The sequence below is a fragment of the Bos taurus genome, chromosome Y (genome assembly GCF_002263795.3).
Source record: "Bos taurus isolate L1 Dominette 01449 registration number 42190680 breed Hereford chromosome Y, ARS-UCD2.0, whole genome shotgun sequence".
NCBI classification, from domain to species: domain Eukaryota; kingdom Metazoa; phylum Chordata; class Mammalia; order Artiodactyla; family Bovidae; genus Bos; species Bos taurus.
The window spans coordinates 6,989,171-7,010,468 of record NC_082638.1 but is presented as its reverse complement, the minus strand read 5'-3'; the positions used below and the strand labels follow the sequence as shown (position 1 = coordinate 7,010,468).

The 21,298-nt window shown below is 38.9% G+C and overlaps 1 protein-coding gene, 1 non-coding gene and 1 pseudogene across 2 annotated transcripts in view; 1 reads left to right on the top strand and 2 right to left on the bottom strand.

The window, feature by feature from the left end:
• LOC100271757 (Y-linked oral-facial-digital syndrome 1 pseudogene) overlaps positions 1-21,298 on the bottom strand; it is a 63,608-nt pseudogene that overhangs the window by 26,999 nt on the left and 15,311 nt on the right.
• Positions 1-21,298, bottom strand: part of LOC100335202 (oral-facial-digital syndrome 1 Y-linked) — a 63,608-nt gene that overhangs the window by 26,999 nt on the left and 15,311 nt on the right. Inside the window, exons 5-13 of the mRNA NM_001281905.1 lie at positions 18,534-18,641; positions 16,880-17,016; positions 11,193-11,299; positions 9,125-9,241; positions 6,715-6,788; positions 5,361-5,452; positions 4,157-4,346; positions 1,390-1,520; positions 756-867 (exon numbers count right to left, since the gene is read on the bottom strand). Of these exons, the coding sequence (NP_001268834.1) occupies positions 756-867; positions 1,390-1,520; positions 4,157-4,346; positions 5,361-5,452; positions 6,715-6,788; positions 9,125-9,241; positions 11,193-11,299; positions 16,880-17,016; positions 18,534-18,641 (1,068 nt within the window). The remainder of the gene's footprint in view (positions 1-755; positions 868-1,389; positions 1,521-4,156; positions 4,347-5,360; positions 5,453-6,714; positions 6,789-9,124; positions 9,242-11,192; positions 11,300-16,879; positions 17,017-18,533; positions 18,642-21,298) is intronic.
• LOC132344723 (U6 spliceosomal RNA) lies at positions 15,350-15,455 on the top strand. Its single transcript, XR_009493668.1, has one exon. It is a non-coding gene; the product is annotated as a U6 spliceosomal RNA (small nuclear RNA).

Below are 21,298 nucleotides of genomic sequence, written 5' to 3'. Positions count from 1 at the left end.
TCCTGGGTGTTCATTGGAAGGACTGATGTTGAAGCTGAAACTCCAATATTTTGACCACCTGATGCAGAGAGCTGACTCATTTGAAAAGACCCTGATGTTGGGAAAGATTGAGGGCAGGTGGAGAAGGAGACAACAGAGGATGAGATGGTTAGATGGCATCACTGACTCAATGGACATGAGTTTGGGTAAATTATGTGACTTGGTGATGGACAGGGAGGCCTGGCATGCTGCGGTTCATTGGGTTGCAAAGAGTGCCGGAACTGAACTGAACTGATGTCACTATCACACCTATCTGTGGTATGAGGTTCCCCCAGTCACGGGGCAGCTGTGAAAACAAGTCCAGTTAGCTGACCACCTGAATGGTACCCCTGAAACGGACAGGGGAGCTTGACTTCTGAGACGGCACAGCTCTATGACTCTTCCCTATGATCTGCTGTGTGCTCAGTCGTGTATGATTATCTGTGATCCTACAGACTGTAGCCCCCTAGGCTCTTCTGTCCATTGGACTCTCCAAGCAAAAATACTGGAGGGGGTTGCCATTTTCTCCTCCAGGGATCTTCCTGACCCAGAGCTCAAACTTGTATCTCCTATGTCTCCTGCACTGACAGAAGGTTTATTTACCACTAAGCCATCTGGGAAGCTTTCCCCTACTATAAGAATTAGTAAAAATTCAATGAGTAAAATCATTAAATGTACACAAATGTCAGAAGTTTGACACACACACACACACAAACATAGGTTAAAATGTCTCTAACCTATTTGAGTTTGTTTCAGTTGTGATTTTAAATTGGTAACCTGCACAGTTAACCTCTTGAAAGAAGCATCATATTCTAATATCTGGGCCTTCAGCTGGGTGGAGTGCTCAATCTGCAGAGAATTACAGAAGAAAAGAAATCAATGCAGAAGAAATCACAGCTCACTGCAACGGGAGCAGTACTCTCATTGGGCTTATGCTCTTTTTCCGTTTTGCCAATTCTGAGTAGCGATCCACACTTAATCCTTAATGCACATGGTCCCTACAATGATAAGAAATAAAACAAGTTTCCACATCTTGTTACATGCATGTTAAAGCAGCTACTCCAGGGCATGGGCAGACACCAGAGAGATGGCAGCAGTATTTCCAAGGCCCTGCCACTGTGGGCACCACCAGGACTTGTAGAATTATGTGTTTCAGTAAGTTTGCTTGCCTCTGGATTTTGTGACAATTATGAATGTAAAGTCACATGATCACTGTAGAGAGCTCTCAGATGAGAAAGCACACCCTTTAGTACCTTGGGGAAGCTCTAATTTTAAAGTAAACCCCATTTACACCAGTGTGGCATGTGCCAAGTTCACATGTTTATGCAGCAGACTGGCCCAACCCCTGGCTGCACAAGAAGCAATACTTACCTCGCTTTGAAGCTGTTTTTGCAGAGCTTGTTTGTGGGTTTCAAACTCCTTATGCTCAGATGCAATTGCATTTTCTGCTTTCTTTAATTCTTTCTGAAAAATTAGTACCTCTGGAGATGGCTGAGCTATGCCTAGGAAGGTAGAAGAGCCTGGTTGTTATCAACCTGAAATTTTATAATTGTACTCTACTTTTAAAAGCAGCTAAAGAAGTTTAAAATTTGTTCTTCTTTTTTGTGTATGCACACTATTTTCTATCAGCTCTATCACATGGACAATGAGCAGTTCTGCCACAGAAATTTCAAAACAAAATAATTTAATGTACTAAATGCAAATTTTACTATTTGTTGAGTCCTTCTCCATGTAATAGAGTTCTTTCAAATCCTTAAATTAACTTGAAAGCCTGTCTCTCCCCTATACCAAGCACAGAGTTAGAGAAGGAACACTCTATCAAAACCTATCCATGAATACTCTGAGGTCCAATCAATCTGTGTATCTATCAGCAGCTCTCAGGGTCCAGACAGACAGCAGATGGCATTCCCAATTTGGATCATCAGAGAGGCCTTCAACGAAGACTGACTTAGGCTGGTCCCTAGCCACAAAGGATGAAATAGTTCCCTAGACTGCTAATGGGGCCAGGCTCTTTGCTACCAGCCCTTGGGCCTGGAGGGTCAGGGAGGCAGGAACTCCCAGAACTCCCAGTAGAAACACACCTACTGATGGAGCAAAAGATCTGTATGGAGGTAAGCTGACAATGAATGAAATTAAAGACAACACAGATGGAGAGGTTTACTATATTCTTGGATTGGAAGATCCAATACTGTGAAAATGACTATACTACCCAAGGCAATTTAGATGCAGTGTAAACCCTATGAAATTACCAACCACATTTTTCACAGAACTCGAACAATTTCGCAATGTATTGTTAAAGACCCAGAGTAGCCAAGACAATGTTGAGAAAGAAGAATGCAGCTGGAGGAATCAGGCTCCCTGACTTCAGACTATATTACTAAGCTACAGTCATCCAGACAGTATGGTACTGGCACAAAGACAGAAATATAGATCAATGGAACAAAATAGAAAGCCCAGAGATAAACCTATGTCCCTATGGTCAATTAATCTATGACAAAGGAGGCAAAAATATCCAACGGAGAAAAGACAGTCTCTTCAAGTGGTACTTGGAAAACTAGATAGCAACATGTAAACGGATGAAATCAGAACATTTTCGAACATGATACACAAAAATAAACCCCAAATGGATTAAAAAGCCTAGGTGTACATTAAGCCCAGATATTATAAAAGCACTTAGAGGAAAACATAGGCAAACACACAATACTGATATCAATTGCAGAAATATCTTTTTGGATCTGCCTCCTACAGTAATGAAAATAAAAATAAAAAGAAACAAATGGAACCATATTAAACTTCAAAGCTTTTTCATAGCAAAGGAAACCATAATAGGATGAAAAGACCACTCAGAGAATGGGAGAAAACATTTCCAAATAAAGTGACTGACAAGGGATTAATCTCCAAAATATACAAACAGCTCATGCAGTTCAAATAACCCAACTGAAAAATGGGCAAAAGATTTAGACATTTCTCCAAAAAAGACATCCAGAAGGCCAAAAAGCACATGAAAAGATGTTCAATATCATGAATTATTAAAAAATGAAAATGAAAACTACAATAAGATATAACCTCACACCAATCAGAATGGCTATCATCAAAAAGTCTACAAAATATAAATGTTGGAGAGGGTATGGAGAAAGGGGAACTGTCCTACACTGATGGTAGGAGTGTAAATTGGTACAACCGTTAAGGAGTACAGCATGGAGGTTCTTTACAAAACTAAACACAGAACTACCATATGATCTATCAATCCCACTGCTAGGCATATATCTGGAGAAAACCATAATCTGAGAAGATACATGCACCCCAATGTTCACTGCAGCACTATTTACAATAGCCAAGACATGGAAGCAACCAAATATCCGCTGACAAATGAATGGATAAAGAAGATGTGGTACATATATACAATGGAATACTATGCAGCTACAAAAAAGGAATAATGCCATTTGTAGTAACATGGATGCAACTATAGAATACCATACTAAGTGAAGCAATTCAGACAGAAAAAGACAAACATCTTATGATATCACTTATATGTGGAATATAAAAAAGTAATACAATTGAACTTATTTACAAAACACAGCAGGCATATAGTCTTTGGAAAAAAGTTATGATTAGCACAGGTGAAAGGCAGGGTGAAGGATAAAATGAGGAGTTTGGAATTAACAGACACACAGTATCATATATGAAATAGATAACTAATAAGGGAACTTGACTCAATAATCTAATGATCTATATGAGAAAAGAATCTGAGAAGAATGGATATGTGTATATGTATAACAGAATCTCTTTGCTATACTTTTGATACTGATACAAAACTGTAAATCAACTATACTGTAATATAAAGATTAAATTTTAAAAACATTCTTCTTAGGACACTATGAATTACAGAATAGCAAGCAAAAAAGAAGGAATTTCAATCTGAGGATTTTAATTTTATAAAATCTTCCCAATTGAAGCCTCCCCTAGAACAGTTTCCTGGGACTTTCCTGGTGGTCCAGAGGTTAGCACTTTCACATGGGACATGGGTTTAATTTCTGGTTGGGGATCTAAGATCCCATATTCTCATGGTATAGCCAAAAAAGCAGTTTCCTAATATGAGCCTAACATGAATTACAAATCATATAAAAAAAAGACTTACGGTTTAGAAGATGCAGGTTTTCACTTTTCATGTCTTCCACTTGTTGTTTAAGTAGTTTATTTTGCGCCTGAAGCTCCAGTTTTCCTTCTTTCAGTAGTGAATAGTTGTCCATCTCTTTAACCTTCTCGCTTAGCATTTGGTTTTGCTTTGTTAATGCCAAACAGTGAGCTCTAACAGACTCCATCTCAAGCTGGAATTGGAAAAGGAATACTTATATTGGAACAGCGACTCTATAGGACTGAGTAGGTAAACACTGACAGTCTGCTCTCAGCTTTGTGGCATAATTTAATCATGGTCAGTTTGCTGGTCTGGTTCTCTGTAACAAGATGACCCTGACAACAATTACTTCTGTTCTGGAGCTGAGGCAAGTTCATACAACTTGATTTATGCAGAACCCTGTCCTACACAGCAAGTCCTTCATATTATCACCCATTTTCCAGATGCACTAAGGACCCAAAAGCCATCACAAATTTAATTACATGTCTGTTTTTCAACACAAAAAGGTGAGACAGATACCACTAAGGTGTTGGGAGGTGCTTTCCTTCCCTCAGTCTGATATATCTCTTCTTTGAAGACAGGAAACTATAAAGTGCTCAAATAAATAATTTCAGTTGCAGGAACAAATTTTATATACAGAACATATTTAATTATCTGAAGTTCCAGTTCTGTCCTTAGTATATCAAGTACAAAAAAAAAAAACACAAAAAACAGAAAAAAAGTAACAGTTTGTGAAAAATGCCTCTCATTTTGCTTTAGTCTGTGAGATCCTAATGTAGTGATAGAAATTTTTACCTGGTGCTGAGAAGAGAGAAGAAACCAAATAGATGCCAAACACCTGCTATGGGAAAGGCACATAAATCAGCTGAAGTCCCTCCCATGAGATGTGAACAATATCCTAGAGTTTATGGATAAAGGATCTGAGGTCACAGATCTTGCCCAAAAGCACACAAACTGTGAGGGAGATAAACAAGATTCAAGGATGACTCTAGGCTCCAAAGGACATGCTCTTTCTATTCTTCTCTAGGAGACAAAGATTGAAATGAAGAACTACTGAATTAAGTTCAGCCATCGCCCTCTTGAGTCATATAATAAATAGTCCAAACATAACAGGAAGATCACTGGAGATAAATTATGTGTGACTGAAGTTAAAATTTCCTGTGTTGTCTAACATCTATTTAAACAAATCAATATGCTTAACAATTACCTCAAGTTCTTTCACACGGTTTACAGAATGACCAAGTTCTTCCTTTTTACAATTAAGAGCTGCAAGTTCCTCTTGCAAATGTATAGCTTTTTCTGAAAGACAGAACCAAGCAACTAAACATCATAAAGTTTTACCAGTGAATATAAAAGTCATTTAATCATTTATAGCCAGTATGCCAGAAATAATGAGCATTACACCTCATCATCTAAAATAGCAGCAGGAATTCCCTGGTGGTCCAGTCGTTAACACTCTGTGCATTCACTGCCGGGAGTGCAGGTTCAGTCATTGATCAACGAATAGAATCTCACAAGACACGTGGCATGGCCCCTTGCCCCCCCTCCCCAAAAAAGATATAAAATAGCAGATACTGGGCCAAAAAAAATTAGTGAGCAAGTAAGTCCTGTTACTCAATAGGTGATGGGAAGTTAGTATACATGTGGTGCACTTCCTGCTACACACAAGTCACCAGAGTTACACCACCTGTGTGGAATGTGGGATCCTCATGCCAACAGCTGTGAATTTCCTTAAAGACAGACTGCTCTGGTAAGATTTTGCAGTTATTATTTTGTCATTTTCACTTCTTCTAACATAAGCATATATACAATGCATCATCAAAAAGTCACAAGCTAACTACGTGGCAAAACCAATTGCTAAAGAAGTATTACTACTCACTAGCCTGAGTGAGTGAAGGTCACACACACCTGGTGACCTTCTGATAAGGACCAAGTACTCAGCCCTGGTTTACCCTCTGGAATCTATTTGAAATACCAATCCAAAACTCTTGTCTTAGGCTAGTTCCTAGAAAGACACTGCAATGTAATATACTTGAAAGATCAAAAAATTATCCAACTTTCCTGGTCTTGGAGTAATATATACAACAGTTTAGGAAGTTATATGTGAAAATAAAATATCATGAAGCATAAATATGTGTTAGAAGTTAAGAAAAATAAGTAACAAGGTCACTAGAGACAAATAAAATTTCTCCTAGGTTAAAAAAAAAAAATCTCATGGTTCAGAGTAGTATTAAGTAATGGCAGCAAGTTGCTGCCACTTTCTTGACATCACAGATCTATTCATCAAAATATACTGAAATAAAGTTGAATAAAATTCTACCAATAAAGCTCTGATCTTTATGAATATACAAAAATTAAACAAGGTTTGCAAAAACATAGGGAAAGACTGATCATTTTTTTCATTGTGTAAAATTAAAAGGACATAAACTGTGTCAGTTTATAGTAACAATGATGTAGAAGGGGTATACACTTTATGGATTAAAGAACAGACCCAACTCAGAAGCCTAATAACCTGTGTTAAAAATAAAAAATAGAGAATTGTACCCCAGCCCAAGAATCACCTTTATTCTTCCTTTCACTTTCAATCAGTCTGTTAGTTCTAGTGATGTAGTCCTCCTTCAGTTCAAGTTGATACCTGAGAATCAGAAGGATGGAAATGAGTTCCTGGTCACTTCCCTAGGCAGACTGCTGTCAATGATGAGCTTATCTATGGCACCAGGGCACAGAAGAACACTGAACAGGACAATGAATGAACTTCAAGAGCAGTCAGTACTAAGGCCAGGGATCTGAATTCTGGCTATAAAAAGTCCAGGAAAATCTGCTGCAGTCCTGTAAACTGGTTCTGAAAACTCAAGCACAAAATGATGGGTCATGTTATTGAGGTTATAGAGGGCACTGTTTCTCAGCTGGAGTCCAGTGATGCAAAAAGAAAAAAACCAACCAAAGACAACAACAAAAAAAACAAATTAAACTAAATTTACTTTACACTGTATACTGCAGACTCTAAACCCCAAAGGACAATAAGTCAGTCACTTCCAATCCATCTGTCCCACCTTCCCACTCTCACACAGAATACCTTTTACCCTAAGGAACTGAAAACAGTACTGAGAACCACTGTCAATAGCATTATATTAAGAGTGGTGATGCCAAAGTCATATTTTCATGGAATTTTACCATCTCCACCAGCTGTTAGCAGCTAACTTTCTGTTTCAGAGATTAGAGAAAGGAAAGAAGTACTACAGTGGTGAATATCCTCAGAACCTCAACACCTGCCAAAGTCATATGAGGACACCCACAGCCAGACAAAGATACCTAACAGTTCCCTACTCCACAGCTATATCAAGCTAACATACACACTTTTATTTTCTTATTCCTAAATTTAACAACTATAGATTCTTTAGAGTTTATCTCTAAAGTATGTGGAAAAATCATAAAATACATGGATAAAAATCTACCATGTCAAAACTGATTCACAGAAAAGGACTGTATTTTATTAGAATTATTTTATAGCATAACTTAAAAAACTTAAAGGTATTATATCATGGACTATAAAGACAAATTATGGACAAGTGAGGCCAACGATTAAGAAACATCCAGAGCTACTATGTTGAGTCATCACTTCTCTATGAATTCATGGTGCCAATAAACATTAAGTGAACACTTACTTTGTGCCAGACATTACATTGAGCACTGGAGAGAAAATTTACCACCTACACACTTAATGCCTCTGCACTAAGATACTATCCATAAAAACACAACAAAACTCAGACTAGAGGAAATTCAACCATCTAAAAGCAGAGACATTACTTTGTTAACAAAGGTCTGTCTAGTAAAGACTATGGTTTTTCCAGTGGTCATGTATGGATGTGAGAATTCGACTGTAAAGAAAGCTGAGCACTGAAGAATTGATACTTTTGAACTGTGGTGTTGGAGATGAGCCTTGAGAGTCCCTTGGACTGCAAGCAGATCCAAACAGTCCATACTAAAGGAGATCAGTTCTGGGTGTTCATTCGAAGGAGTGATGTTAGAACTGAAACTCTAATACTCTGGCCACCTGATGCAAAAGCTGACTCATTGGAAAAGACCCTGATGCTCGGAAAGATTGAGGGCAGGAGGAGAAGGGGATGACAGAGGATGAGAGGGTTGGATGGCATCACTGACTCAATGAACATGAGTTTGGATGGACTCTGGAGTTGGTGGTAGACAGGGAGGCCTGGTGTGATGCAGTCCATGGGGTGGCAAAGAGTTGGACATGACTGAGCAACTGAACTGAACTGAGCTGAACTGAGAGGAAAGCCATCGTATCATAGTGATTCATATTTTCCTTTCCTTCTATGATTTTTTGCTTTACATAGTTAATTCCATTTGTTTCTTTGATTCTGGCTTGGCAGAATCTTAAAAAAATACAGATCAACAAATACTATAACAAATAAGCAGAATAATTTACACATCATTAGACAAGGCAATGGCAACCCACTTCAGTACTCTTGCCTGGAGAATCCCAGGGATGGGGGAGCCTAGTGGGCTCCCGTCTACGGAAATGCACAGAGTCGGACACGAGTGAAGTGACTAAGCAGCAGCTGCAGCAGCAGATATTCCATCTTAATGGCAGTATGAGTGGGGCAGAGGAAAAGATAAAAATGACCATAATTCCCATTTTATAGCTTCTCAGGAAGTTACAAGGTGCTGTAAGAAATTCACGCAAAATCACAGGCCTTCAATAAATACTTGAGAAGTGACAAAAGTGAGCAGAGGATGCTATTCCCTGTACTGTATCTTTTAAAAACCATCTTAACTCAAAATATTCATGGAAAAAACTTGACTGTCAATGAAAACATGTATTTCTTTTTTCAGAAACACTGGATTTTGCTATAAAATACTAGATTTATCTACTCATTAATGTTGCTGTGTTTCCATCAACTTAATTCAAACACAATACTTTTTTTCTTTTTTAAGATGCCAAACAATTACTTTAGAAGTTTGTTCTTCAGCTTCTGGTCATAGGTCTCCTCAAGGCTCTTTATAGTCATCTCTCGCCTCGTCAGCCCATCAGTCATGCATTTGTTTTTTTCTGGTAGCTTCTGGGCCCTGAAATTAGTCAAAACAAATAAGTCAAATTAGAAAAATATTAACATTGGTGAAAAGATACCATGTGTTTTTAGTCCCACAGACTCAAAACTGTTCTGTAATTGTCATGGCTGGGGAGTTAAAAACAAAGAGCCAGAAGTCACCCATTATTTTAGGGGCTGACCTAGTGATGATGGATCTGAAGTACAGGCAGAACTCCATAGTTCTATGGCTGGAGAGTGTGAAAAAATGCCAACACCAAAGTGGTTCCTCATTGGAGATCATTCACATTAAAAAAAAAAAAAAAAGATCACAAGTGATAAGTAATTGTAATTAAAGGGTAAAAGATTGTTTAAAGTTAGAAAACTACAAGCCAAACTTTAGTTACAACATTCAAGTGCTTGTTTCTTTTATAATATTGTTTCTAACTGTGAGGTTTAACTGACTAGCCCATAGCTATTAAAGACAGAAGATTAATTTTGGTGTTTGATAACCTACTAAATCAATACTAGTTCAATACCAGTGAACTTATTCAATACTAAAAGTAAATACTGAAAAGAGAGCAAAAGATAGATGGATCAGTCAAAACGTGACAACACTGAAGAAAGGAATAGCCGTGATGGTGAAACCTCAAGTCAAGCACAAAATCAGTTCCAGAGCCAGGGAACTGGGTTCACAAGAACTCAGATCAAGTGAAAAACAGAACTGCTAGGGAACAGACTGCCAAGCAAATTATAAAAGGTCTCTGTGTTAGCTCCCTCTGCTGGTTAATCTGTACACTGGTATAGTTGTTTAGTTTGTATGATACGCTTCTCTGATGGCACAGATGGTAAACAATCTCCCTGTGATGCAGTAGACCTGGGTTTGATCTCTAGTTGGGAAGATCCCTTGGAGAAAGAAATAACAACTCACTCCAGTATCCTTGCCTGGGGAATTTCATGGACAGAAGAGGCTGGTGGGCTACAGGGGTCACAAAGAGTTAGACATGACTGACAACTAACCCTTTCACTTTCAGTATACTTAGAAAGGAGGAGTAGGGGAAGTGGAGGTAAATAAGTGATTACATAACCACTAACTATCAATGCCCAAATTGGTTTCCTTTTCTCTTATGGTCAATTTATCTCTTCAGTATTGCCAAAAAGAGTAAGGTTGGCAGAGAGAAGAAATCAAATGAACTGAGCCTACGTAAATGAGAAAACAACGTTCATGAAAATGAAGACAAATCTTTCAAGGAAAGAAGATTTCTGGTGTATCTATAAGTGCCGATTAATGGCAGATAACAAACAGGAAAGAAGGCTTATACCATAACCTATAAAACTGCTGAGCCTGTTACTAATCCCTGGTAATATATGAAGAATGAAACACTAGTGAGCACTTAAGAAAGCAACACACACATTACATGAAACAGTTTCTCCCAGTACAAGTCAACTCAGAGGCATTGTGTTGCCCTTTTTTGCCAGCAGAGTATGTCAATATGGCAGGTTTTGCTGTCTGGAATTCAGATACCATATGCACATGAAAATGTGAGATCTGAATGTTTGACATAAATGGGAAACATATGATCTGTTAAAGTGTTATCCGCTTCTCCAAATTATTTGTCAGGTCCCACTGTAACCTGACGATGGTATCTCCTGCTTTCATCCCAAAAACAAAATGCTCATCTTCATTTCACTTGAAGTGTGCCTTGAAGCTAGGTGATAACACCTTTACAATCAAGAACTCTACTCTGCAGTTATTATTAGAATATGTAGACATATTTCGGAGAAGGCAATGGCACCCCACTCCAGTACTCTTGCCTGGAAAATCCCACGGACAGAGGAGCCTGGTAGGCTTCCATCTATGGGGTCGCACAAAGTCGGACACGACTGAAGCGACTTAGCAGCAGCAGCAGCAGCAGCAGCAGCAGCAGACATATTTAGTTCTTTTTCATCTCATTCATTCTGAAAGTCCAAAATGGACACACATTACTTACAATTCAAAGGCTTCAATTCTTTGCTTCAGCTCAGCTTCTCTGCCTCTCAGCAAATCTATGTCTTTTAGTAGAAACTGCCTTTGGGCATAGATTTCTTTTGTTTCATTCTGCAGAGGAAAGCATTAACTTTTACCAAGCAAGCTAAAGAAAACAAAGAAGACGAACAAATACATTGCTTCCTAAATTCTAGAAAACAAAGGATGGACATTTAAAGGAACAATTTTCAAGAGGTTCCAATGCAAGGTGTATGTTTTGCCTTTTTATCCCCACAAAACTGTACTTCCTCATCTCCCAAGGACTGTTAAGTTACATTACCCTGTATTTCTAGCATCCCTTGTCTATAGTTATTTTATTACTTCATTAATGCCTCTCAGATACTGAAGAAAATTCATTAAGTTTTTCAGCAAGAAAAAATGAAACTAAATGTTCATTCAGTAATAGAATAAAACTTAAAAGATGATGCCCCAAATGAACGACCACACGTCCATGTATGTGTTCCCTGAACACCTATCACATATTCAAGGCCAAACTGGGTGTTGTGTACATAAAGATGTACAGATAGAGCTCAGTCTTCACCTTAAAAAAAAAAAAAAAAAACTCAGTTTATTCAGGGAGAGAAAGACAAACCAAACATGATGATTTCACAATTAAAGTAAATTGAGACTCCACAGGATGAATGATGCCTGGAGGAGTACATCATTGAGGGGTCAGGAGAGGCATCATGAGGACCTGACATTCCAGTTGGATTTTGAAGAATGGACAATTTTATCAAGCCAAGAAGGGAAGGGGCATTCCAGGTGGTGGAATAAAGGCATGGTGCTCTTCATAAATGGCAACCTTCTCAGGAGCCTTCGTAGACCAGTTGACTAAACCAGAGTTCGAGTCTGTAAACTGACTGATCTGATCTAATCGGTCATCTATCTTCTTTTTTGAATGGTATTGAAGTTTAGATGATTTATCATGCTATGTTAATTTCTGCTGTAGAGTAGTAACTCAGTTATACAAATGTATCTTTTTTATATATTTTTTCCATTATGGTTTATCACAGGATATCGAATATAGTTCCATGCCCTATACAGGGGGCCCTTGTTGTTTATCCATCCTATATATTATGGTTTGAATTTGCTAATCCCAAGCTTCCAGTCCATTCCCACCCTCTACAACCTTGGAAACAAGTCCATTCTCTTGTGTCCATGAATATGTCTCACAGACATGTCCATTTGTTTTGACTGGTGATAGAAGCAAGGTCCGATGCTGTAAAGAGCAATATTGCATAGGAACCTGGAATGTTAGGTCCATGAATCAAGGCAAGTTGGGAGTGGTCAAACAGGATATGGCAAGAGTGAATGTTGACATTCTATGAATCAGCAAACTAAAATGGACTGGAATGGATGAATTTAACTCAGACAACCTATGTACTATTGTGGGCAGGAATCCCTTATAAAAAATGGAATTGCCATCAGTCAAAAGAGAGTCCGAAACACAGTACTTGGATGTGATCTCTGAAAGGACAGAATGATCTCTGTTCATTTCCAAGGCAAACCATTCGATACCATGGTAATCCAAGTCTACGCCCAAACCAGTAACGCTGAAGAAGCTGAAGCTGAATGGTTCTATGAAGACCAGAAGACCTTTTAGACTAACATCCCCAAAATATGTCCTTTTCATTATAGGGGACTGGGATGCAAAAAGTAGGAAGTCAAGAAACACATGGATTGACAGGCAAATTTGGTCTTGGAGTATAGAATGAAGCAGGTCAAAGGTTAAGAAAGTTCTGCCAAGAGAACGCAGTGGTCAAAGCAAATACCCTCTTCCAACAACACAAGAGAAGACTCTACACATGGATGTTACCAGATGGTCAACACCGAAATAAGACTGATCATATTCTTTGCAGCCAAAGATGGAGAAGCTCTACACAGTCAGCAAAAACAAGACCGGGAGCTAACTGTGGCTCAGATCATGAACTCCTTATTGCCAAATTTGGACTTAAATTGAAGAAAGTAGGGAAAACCACGAGATCATTTAGGTATGACCTAAATCAAATCCCTTATGATTACACAGTGGAAGTGAGAAATAGATTTAAGGGACTAGATCTGATAGACAGAGTGCCTGATGAAGTGTGTATGGAGGTCCATAACATTGTACAAAAGACAGGGATCAAGACCATCCCCAAGAAAAAGAAATGCAAAAAAGCAAAAGGGCTATCTGAGGAGGCCTTAAAAATAGCTGTGAAAAGAATGGAAGTGAAAAGCAAAGGAGAAAAGGAAAGATATACCCATTTGAATGCAGAGTTCCAAAGAATAGCAAAGAGAGATAAGAAAGCCTTCCTCAGTGATCAGTGCAAAGAAATAGAGGAAAACAATAGAATGGGAAAGACTAGCGATCTCTTCAAGAAAATTAGAGATAACAAGGGAACATTTCATGCAAAGATGGGCTCAATAAAGGACAGAAATGGTATGGACTTAAGAAGCAGAAGATATTAAGAAGAGGTGGTAAGAATACACAGAAGAACTGTACAAAAAAGATCTCAAGACCCATATAATCAGGATAGTGTGATCACTCAACTAGAGCCTGACATCCTGGAATGTGAAATCAAGTGGGCCTTAGAAAGCATCACTATGAACAAAGCTATGGAGGTGATGGAATGCCAGTTGAGCTATTTCAAATCCTAAAATGTGATGCTGTGAAAGTGTTGCACTCAGTATATCAGTAAATTTGGAAAACTCAGCACTGGCCATGGGACTGGAAACGGTCAGGATTCATTCCAGTCCCAAGGCAATGCCAAAGAATGATCAAACTACTGTACAATTGCACTCATCTCACACGCTAGTAAAGTAATGCTCAAAATTCTCCAAGCTAGGAGTCAGCAATACGTGAACTGTGAACTTCCGGATATTCGTGCTGGTTTTAGAAAAAGCAGAGGAACCAGAGATCAAATTGCCAAAATCTGCTGGATCATAAAAAAACAAGAGAGTTCCAGAAAAACATCTATTTCTGCTTTAGTGACTACACCAAAGCCTTTGATTGTGTGGGTCACAATAAACCATGGAAAATTCTGAAAGATGGGAATACCAGACCACCTGACCTGCCTTTTGAGTAACCTGTATGCAGGCAGGAAGCAACAGTTAGAACTGGACATGAAACAATGGACTGGTTCCAAATAGGAAAAGGAGTACATCAAGTCTGTATATTGTCACCCTGCTTATTTAACTTATATGCAGAGTACATCATGAGAAACACTGTGCTGGATGAAGCACAAGCTGGAATCAAGTTTTCTGGGAGAAATATCAATAACCTCAGATATGCAGATGACACCACCCTTATGGCAGAAAGTGAAGAAATAAAGAGACACTTGATGAAAGTGAAACAGGAGAGTGAAAATGTTAGCTTAAAGCTCAACATTCAGAAAACTAAGATCATGGCATCCAGTCCTGTCACTTTCTGGCAAGTAGATGGGGAAACAGTGGAAACCGTGGCTGACTTTATTTTGGGGAGCTCCAGAATCACTGCAGATGGTGACTACAGCCACAGAAATTAAAAGATGCTTACTCCTTGGAAGGAAAGTTATGACCAACCTAGACAGCATATTAAAAAAGCAGAGACATTACTTTGCCAACAAAGGTCCATGTATTCGGGGCTATGGTTTTTCCAGTGGTCATGTATGGATGTCAGAGTTGGACTATAAACAAGGCTGAGCCCTGAAGAATTGATGCTTTTGAATTGTGTTTTTGGAGAAGAGTCTTGAGAGTCCCTTGGACTGCAAGGAGATCCAACCAATCCATCCTAAAACAGATCAATCGTAAGTGTTCATTGGAAGACTGATGTTGAAGCTGAAACTTCAATATTTTGGCCACCTGATGCGAAGAGCTGACTCATTTCAAAAGACTCTGATGCTGGGAAAGATTAAGGGCAAGAGGAGAAGGGGATGACAGAGGATGAGATGGCTGGATGGCATCACTGACTCAAAAGACATGAGTTTGGGTAAACTCCGTGAGTTACTGATGAACAGGGAGGCCTGGCATTCTGAGGTTTATGGGGTTGCAAAGAGTTGGACACGCCTGAGCAACTGAACTGAACTACCATTTCTCACTTAAGTGATATCATGCGGTATATTTCTCTTCCTGACTTCATCACATATCTTAAAGATGACATTGTTAGTACTCACTTTAACAGCACATATACAAAAGTAGAATGACACAGAGAAGATTAGCATGGCCCTTGCAAAAGGATGACTTGCATATTTGTGAAACATTTCATATTTTTTCCTAGTTTAGACACTTCAGTTCAGTCACTTTGTTCATAGTGATGCTTCTAAAATCCACTTGACTTCGTATTCCAGGATGTCTGGCTCTAGGTGAGTGATCACACTATTGTGGTTATCAGGATCATTGAGATGTTTTCTGTACAGATCTTCTGTGTATTCTTGCCACCTCTTCTTAATATCTTTTCCTTCCGTAAGGTGTTTGCCATTGTTGTCTTTATTGTGACCATCTTTGCATGAAATGTTCCCTGGTATCTCATTTTCTTGAAGAGATGTCTATTCTTTCCATCTAAGTGAGGCCAATTCCCAGAACTGCTTATACAAAACTTGCAGAAGGGTTGTAATTACCCTTTAATAACTGGGTCTTCTTTGGAGAAATGTCTGTTTAGTTATACAGATGGCTAACAAACACATGAAAAGATGCTCAACATCACTCATTACCAGAGAAATGCAAATCAAAACCACAATGAGATATCATTTCATGCCAGTCAGGATGGCTGCAATCCAAAAGTCTACAAGCAATAAATGCCGGAGAGGGTGCAGAGAAAAGGAAACCCTCTTACACTGTTGGTGGGAATGCAAACTAGTACAGCCACTATGGAGAAAAGTGTGGAGATTCCTTAAAACCTGGAAATAGAACTGCCTTATGATCCAGCGATCCCACTGCTGGGCATGTGCACTGAGTAAATCAGCAGCCATTTCATATCTTGGATCCTCTCCTTCCTGCTGTTAATGAAGCCTCAAAGCTGCCACTTCTTTGGTATGACTTTCTTCCATTCCCAAATGATACCATCTGCAGTCCCTTCCATCCACCCATCTCAGAGGATGGGTGCCTGCATATCCTTTTCAAGTCCCCTGCTCCACTTGCATTCTTGACCCCAAGAACTACTGAAGAGATAGCCCAGAGATAGCCACCCAGTAAATGATTTTAGAATGTTACCTCCTGGTGCTTTTGAATTCTCTCAAGGGCCATCTTTTCACGAGATATAAGGGTCTCAGATTTTGCTTGATAAGCTCTCTCCAATTCGTTCCGGAACTCAGCTAATTCCTTCTCACACTTACTTTTCTCTTCTGTTTTAATTTTCTCTATTTCAGTATCTTTAAAGTACTTTAACTGCCAGTTGATGGGAAAAAATTGTAAATATCAATAACTACAGTAAAGATACAATAACAAATTTTCTCTATTAACACTGTCTAAATATATTTAGCTTATTTCATCTTCATGTTACATCTCATCCATTACAATTCTAGGGTGTGCTCAGAAGCCATAAAGAAATGATATTATCTGGAAAGAGAAATAATATCCACAACAGTATAGTACCACATTCATTAGTAAAGATTTTCACTATTTCTCCATATACCAAAGGTGAAGACATTAAAATTTGAGGAAAAATATCACTCTTGATGATAACAAGATAAATCTTACCTCCTGATTCATTTCTGCCCGTAGCTGCTGTTCTATTTTCCTCTTACATTCATTTAACTTGATTTCTAAGGATTCTAACTTTGGATGTTGAAGACAAGCACCAGCAAACTCATTGTCAATAAGCTGAAGCTTCTCCACTGCCAAAGAATGACACAGTATATGAGGTCAGAGAGACATGTGTAGGTGAGCAAACAGCCAGAGCTCTGTTCAAACACAGAGTATACTCAGGGAAAAGTGTAAGGATGTCTGCCATTTTACTTATTAATAGAAATGCATCCAAAAAAGTGAGAGTGTTTAATGGATGGACAGATAAGTGATGAAGCAGGTATAACAAATTTCATGGCAGCCTCAAGATGTACAAGGGTTTGCTGTAAAGCTTTCAACTTTTCTGAATATTTGAGAATCCTTATCATAAAATATCAGGGGAAAAGAAAACAAAAAATATACTTTAAGTCAGAGAACAGTGGCTTTTCTTTCTTATGTTAAAGTGCCGTGGGAGAGGGCTCTTTCACTGCACTGACTCACACTTTCAAAACATTGACCCTAAGAGGAGTCAAAGATGTTGTGTTTCACTTCCTCTACTTCACAGATTAGGAAACTGATGCCCATCCAGTTGAAGGGACTTCCAGAAGGCTATGCAGCTACATAATGGCACCAATGGGGCTAAGGCCAGGACTATGATTGTCTCACATTCCAGCAGTCTTTTCAGGAGACCCCCAGCTCTCAAAAAAACTGTGGATTTGAAACCAACCACACCACACACTGCATACCTGGCCCTCTCATACAGTCTTAATCAGTGTAACACCAATATTGCCAAAAAGTAGGCAGAGGAAAAAATAGCTGGCACAAGCAGATTAAAATATGTGCTCAGTCATGTCCAACTCTTTGCAACCCCATGGACTATGGCCTCCAGGCTCCTCTGTCCATGGGATTCTGCAGGCAAGCATACTGGTGTGGGCTGCCATTTCCTCCTCCAGAGGATCTTCCCCACCCAGGGAATGAATCCATATCTCCTCTGTTTCCTGCACTGCAGGCAGATTCTTTACCACCTTAGTCATCAGAAATCAAACTATTGGCAGGTATGTCTCTGACTGGCAAAATGTTACACATGGTTTCCATCTACTTTTTTGTATTCTACAGAAGGCGTATAACTCAGAAAAGGCTCCAGTTCACAGGCCAGAAAATGTGGACTCCAATATCAGCTCTGATCCAGACAGGGCATTGCCAAGTTGTCCTTCCTCAAATGATCTTAGGTTTTTAAATTATAAAATGCAAGGATGGCCCACTGACTTTTCTAGTTCCCTGCAAAGTAAGTAGTCTATCTTCCCACTTTAGTAGCTATAAAATAAAGTAAGATGAGACACAGGGAAGAACTTCCCAGTCAAGAGAGATTCAACTGAACAAACAAGGAAGTGGTCCTCTGGATCCCCATGTGAAAAGCGTAGCCCTGGTGGTCATGAACAGAGAAGCAGCCCTGGAGAGCAGCTTCTAGTCCCTCCGAGAGAAAATGAGCAATGATTCCAGAAAACATGTCACCAGCAGCCTGTATCCCTCTCAGTGAAGCAACAAATACATAATACAGTACATCAGATCATCACATTCACTGTAAAAATAAAATGGAAGAAATGTAATTATGGACGAAGATCACAATTACCAAGAGAGTCTTCGATGGGAAATGTTGAACTTGTCTGAGTTTCCATATTGCGACTCTCTTTACTTTGATGAAATTCTGCCAATTCTTTCAGAAACATAATAAGAAAACCTGAAAAGCACAAAGTATATATTTTTGTTTCATAACTTTCTTTCATTCAACCATTGTTTCATCACTGCTTATGCAATCTTGAACTTACAACATTATCTTTCTCACATCATGTATCCTTTAAGAATAACTTCTGAGAAACGGCCTTTCCAGACATGGAACAACAGACTGGTTCCAAATAGGAAAAGGAGTACACCAAGGCCATATATTGTCACCCTGCTTATTTAACTACTATGCAGAGTACATCATGAGAAATGCTGGGCTGGAAGAAGCACAAGCTGGAATCAAGATTGCTGGGAGAAATAATAACCTCAGATATGCAGATGACACCACCCTTATGGAAGAAAGTGAAGAACTAAAGAACCTCTTGATGAAAATGAGAGGAGAGTGAAAAAGTTGGCTTAAAGCTCAACATCCAGAAAACAAAGATCATGGCATCTGGTCCCATCACTTCATGGCAAATAGATGGGGAAACAGTGGAAACAGTATCAGACTTTATTTTTCTGGGCTCCAAAATCACTGCAGATGGTGATTTTAGCCATGAAATTAAAAAAAGGCTTACTCCTTGGAAGGAAAGTTATGACCAACCTAGATAGCATATTCACAAGCAGAGACATTATTTAGCCAACAAAGGTCCATTTAGTCAAGGCTATGGTTTTTCCTGTGGTCATGTATGGATGTGAGAGTTGGACTGTAAACAGCTGAGTGCCGAAGAATCGATGCTTTTGAACTGTGGTATTGGAGGAGACTCTTGAGATTCCCTTGGACTGCAAGGAGATCCAACCAGTCCATTCTAAAGGAGATCAGTCCTGGGTATTCATGGGAAGGACTGATGCTAAAGCTGAAACTCCAGTACTTTGGCCACCTCATGAGAAGAGTTGACTCATTGGAAAAGACTGTGATGCTGGGAGGGATTGGGGGCAGGAGGAAAAGGGGATGACAGAGGATGAGATGTCTGGATTGCATTACCAACTCAATGGACATGAGTTTGAGTGAACGCCAGAAGTTGGTGATGGACAGGGAGGCCTGGTGTGCTGCGATTCATGGGGTCACAAAGAGTCGGACATGACTGAGCGACTGAACTGAACTGAACTGAAGCATGATATCAAACATGAAAATAAGAACTTATATATGGCATGAAAGAACAAAGTCAAAAGACAAATGACATATTGGAAACAAGTATTTGCCATAATATGAAGACAGAGGATTAATTTTTGTAGTATCAAAAAGCTTTTACAAATCAGTACAAAAATATAAAAATAGGACAAGGACAAACTTTATAGGTAATAATTTTAATGTCAAATAAACATGAACAAAATCATAAATAAATATGAATTAATACTATGACTAGAAATACTAGAAAGATACTATTTTCTCAATAGATGTATTATCAAAGTTTTAATCTTACCACTTAAAGTGTTGGCAAGGGAGCAGGAAAGCAGGCATGCTCTTTCACTCAGGAGGGAAATGGTCAGTGTTTATGGATATTCAAAATGCAAGTGTCCTTTAACCCACTCTCTGAATTTATAGAACTAGACTTTCTCAAAAGTGTATACCACCATACACCACACACTTCTAATGGCAAACCCCTATCAACAGGGGGGGTTAATTAAATACATTTAAAAAATATAATTAGTCTAAGTACACAGCTAGATAAAGATATACTGGTGGATAAAGGAAGCAAATTGCACTACAGTATAATGATTCCATTTATGAACATATGTGCTTTAATTACATATAGACTTTGATCCCCATAAACTAAATGCTCATAGGATACACAAGAAACTCTTCATTCTAGGTACCAGCAGAAAATGAAATTAGACTATTGAGACTATTTTTCTTTCACTTTATACCTTTCTGAATAGTTTGAAGCTTTTTTCTTTTAAGCCATGCCACGTGGCTTGTGAGTTCTTATGCACCTAACCAGGGATTGAACCCAGGTCCCCCACAATGGAGTCCTAACCAGTGGACCACCAAGGAATTGCCTGAAACTTGTTTTTTTCTTAAGTTCTGAGTATAAATCTTGTAAGTTTTCAGTTTATGCACAAGGTTTCCTCTGCTACCCCAAGCTCCTCCCCCTTGGCAACCACAAGTCTATTCTCTACATCTGTGAGGCTGTGTCTGTTTCATAGATAGGTTCAATCGTGACATATTTTAGATTTCACATAAGTGATATGACACAAGGAACTGTTTTTTCATTTATCCTACTGTAGGTATAAACTTTTCTTTCATATTCAGTGCCTTGTAACTCTTCTCTCTCATCCACCCACTTCTGACCATTTCCTCTGAGCCTGTTCTCACCTCATCCCCCTCCTCATGCTGAGGCCAGATCTTGGCTCCCTCTCCAGGAGGTCAACATTTGGCAGAAACTTTGAGGATCTTGCAGTAGGTCATCTGTAGGTATTCATTATTCCACCTCAGCACTCTAATGCTGTGAGTTCTGCAGCTCTTTCCACAGGCCCCTAATTAGTTCCACTTCCCCCTTCTCTCCTCCACATCCCCTCCCCGAAGAAGGATATGGCTAGTCTCCTTTATCCATTCATTTCTTGGTGTCAGTATGAACCCCTACTTTATACTTTGGTAATTATAATTCATAGCTAATTCTATAACTCATTTATATAACTCAGCCATTTTTCTTTTTGTTGTTGTTGTTGCTCCTG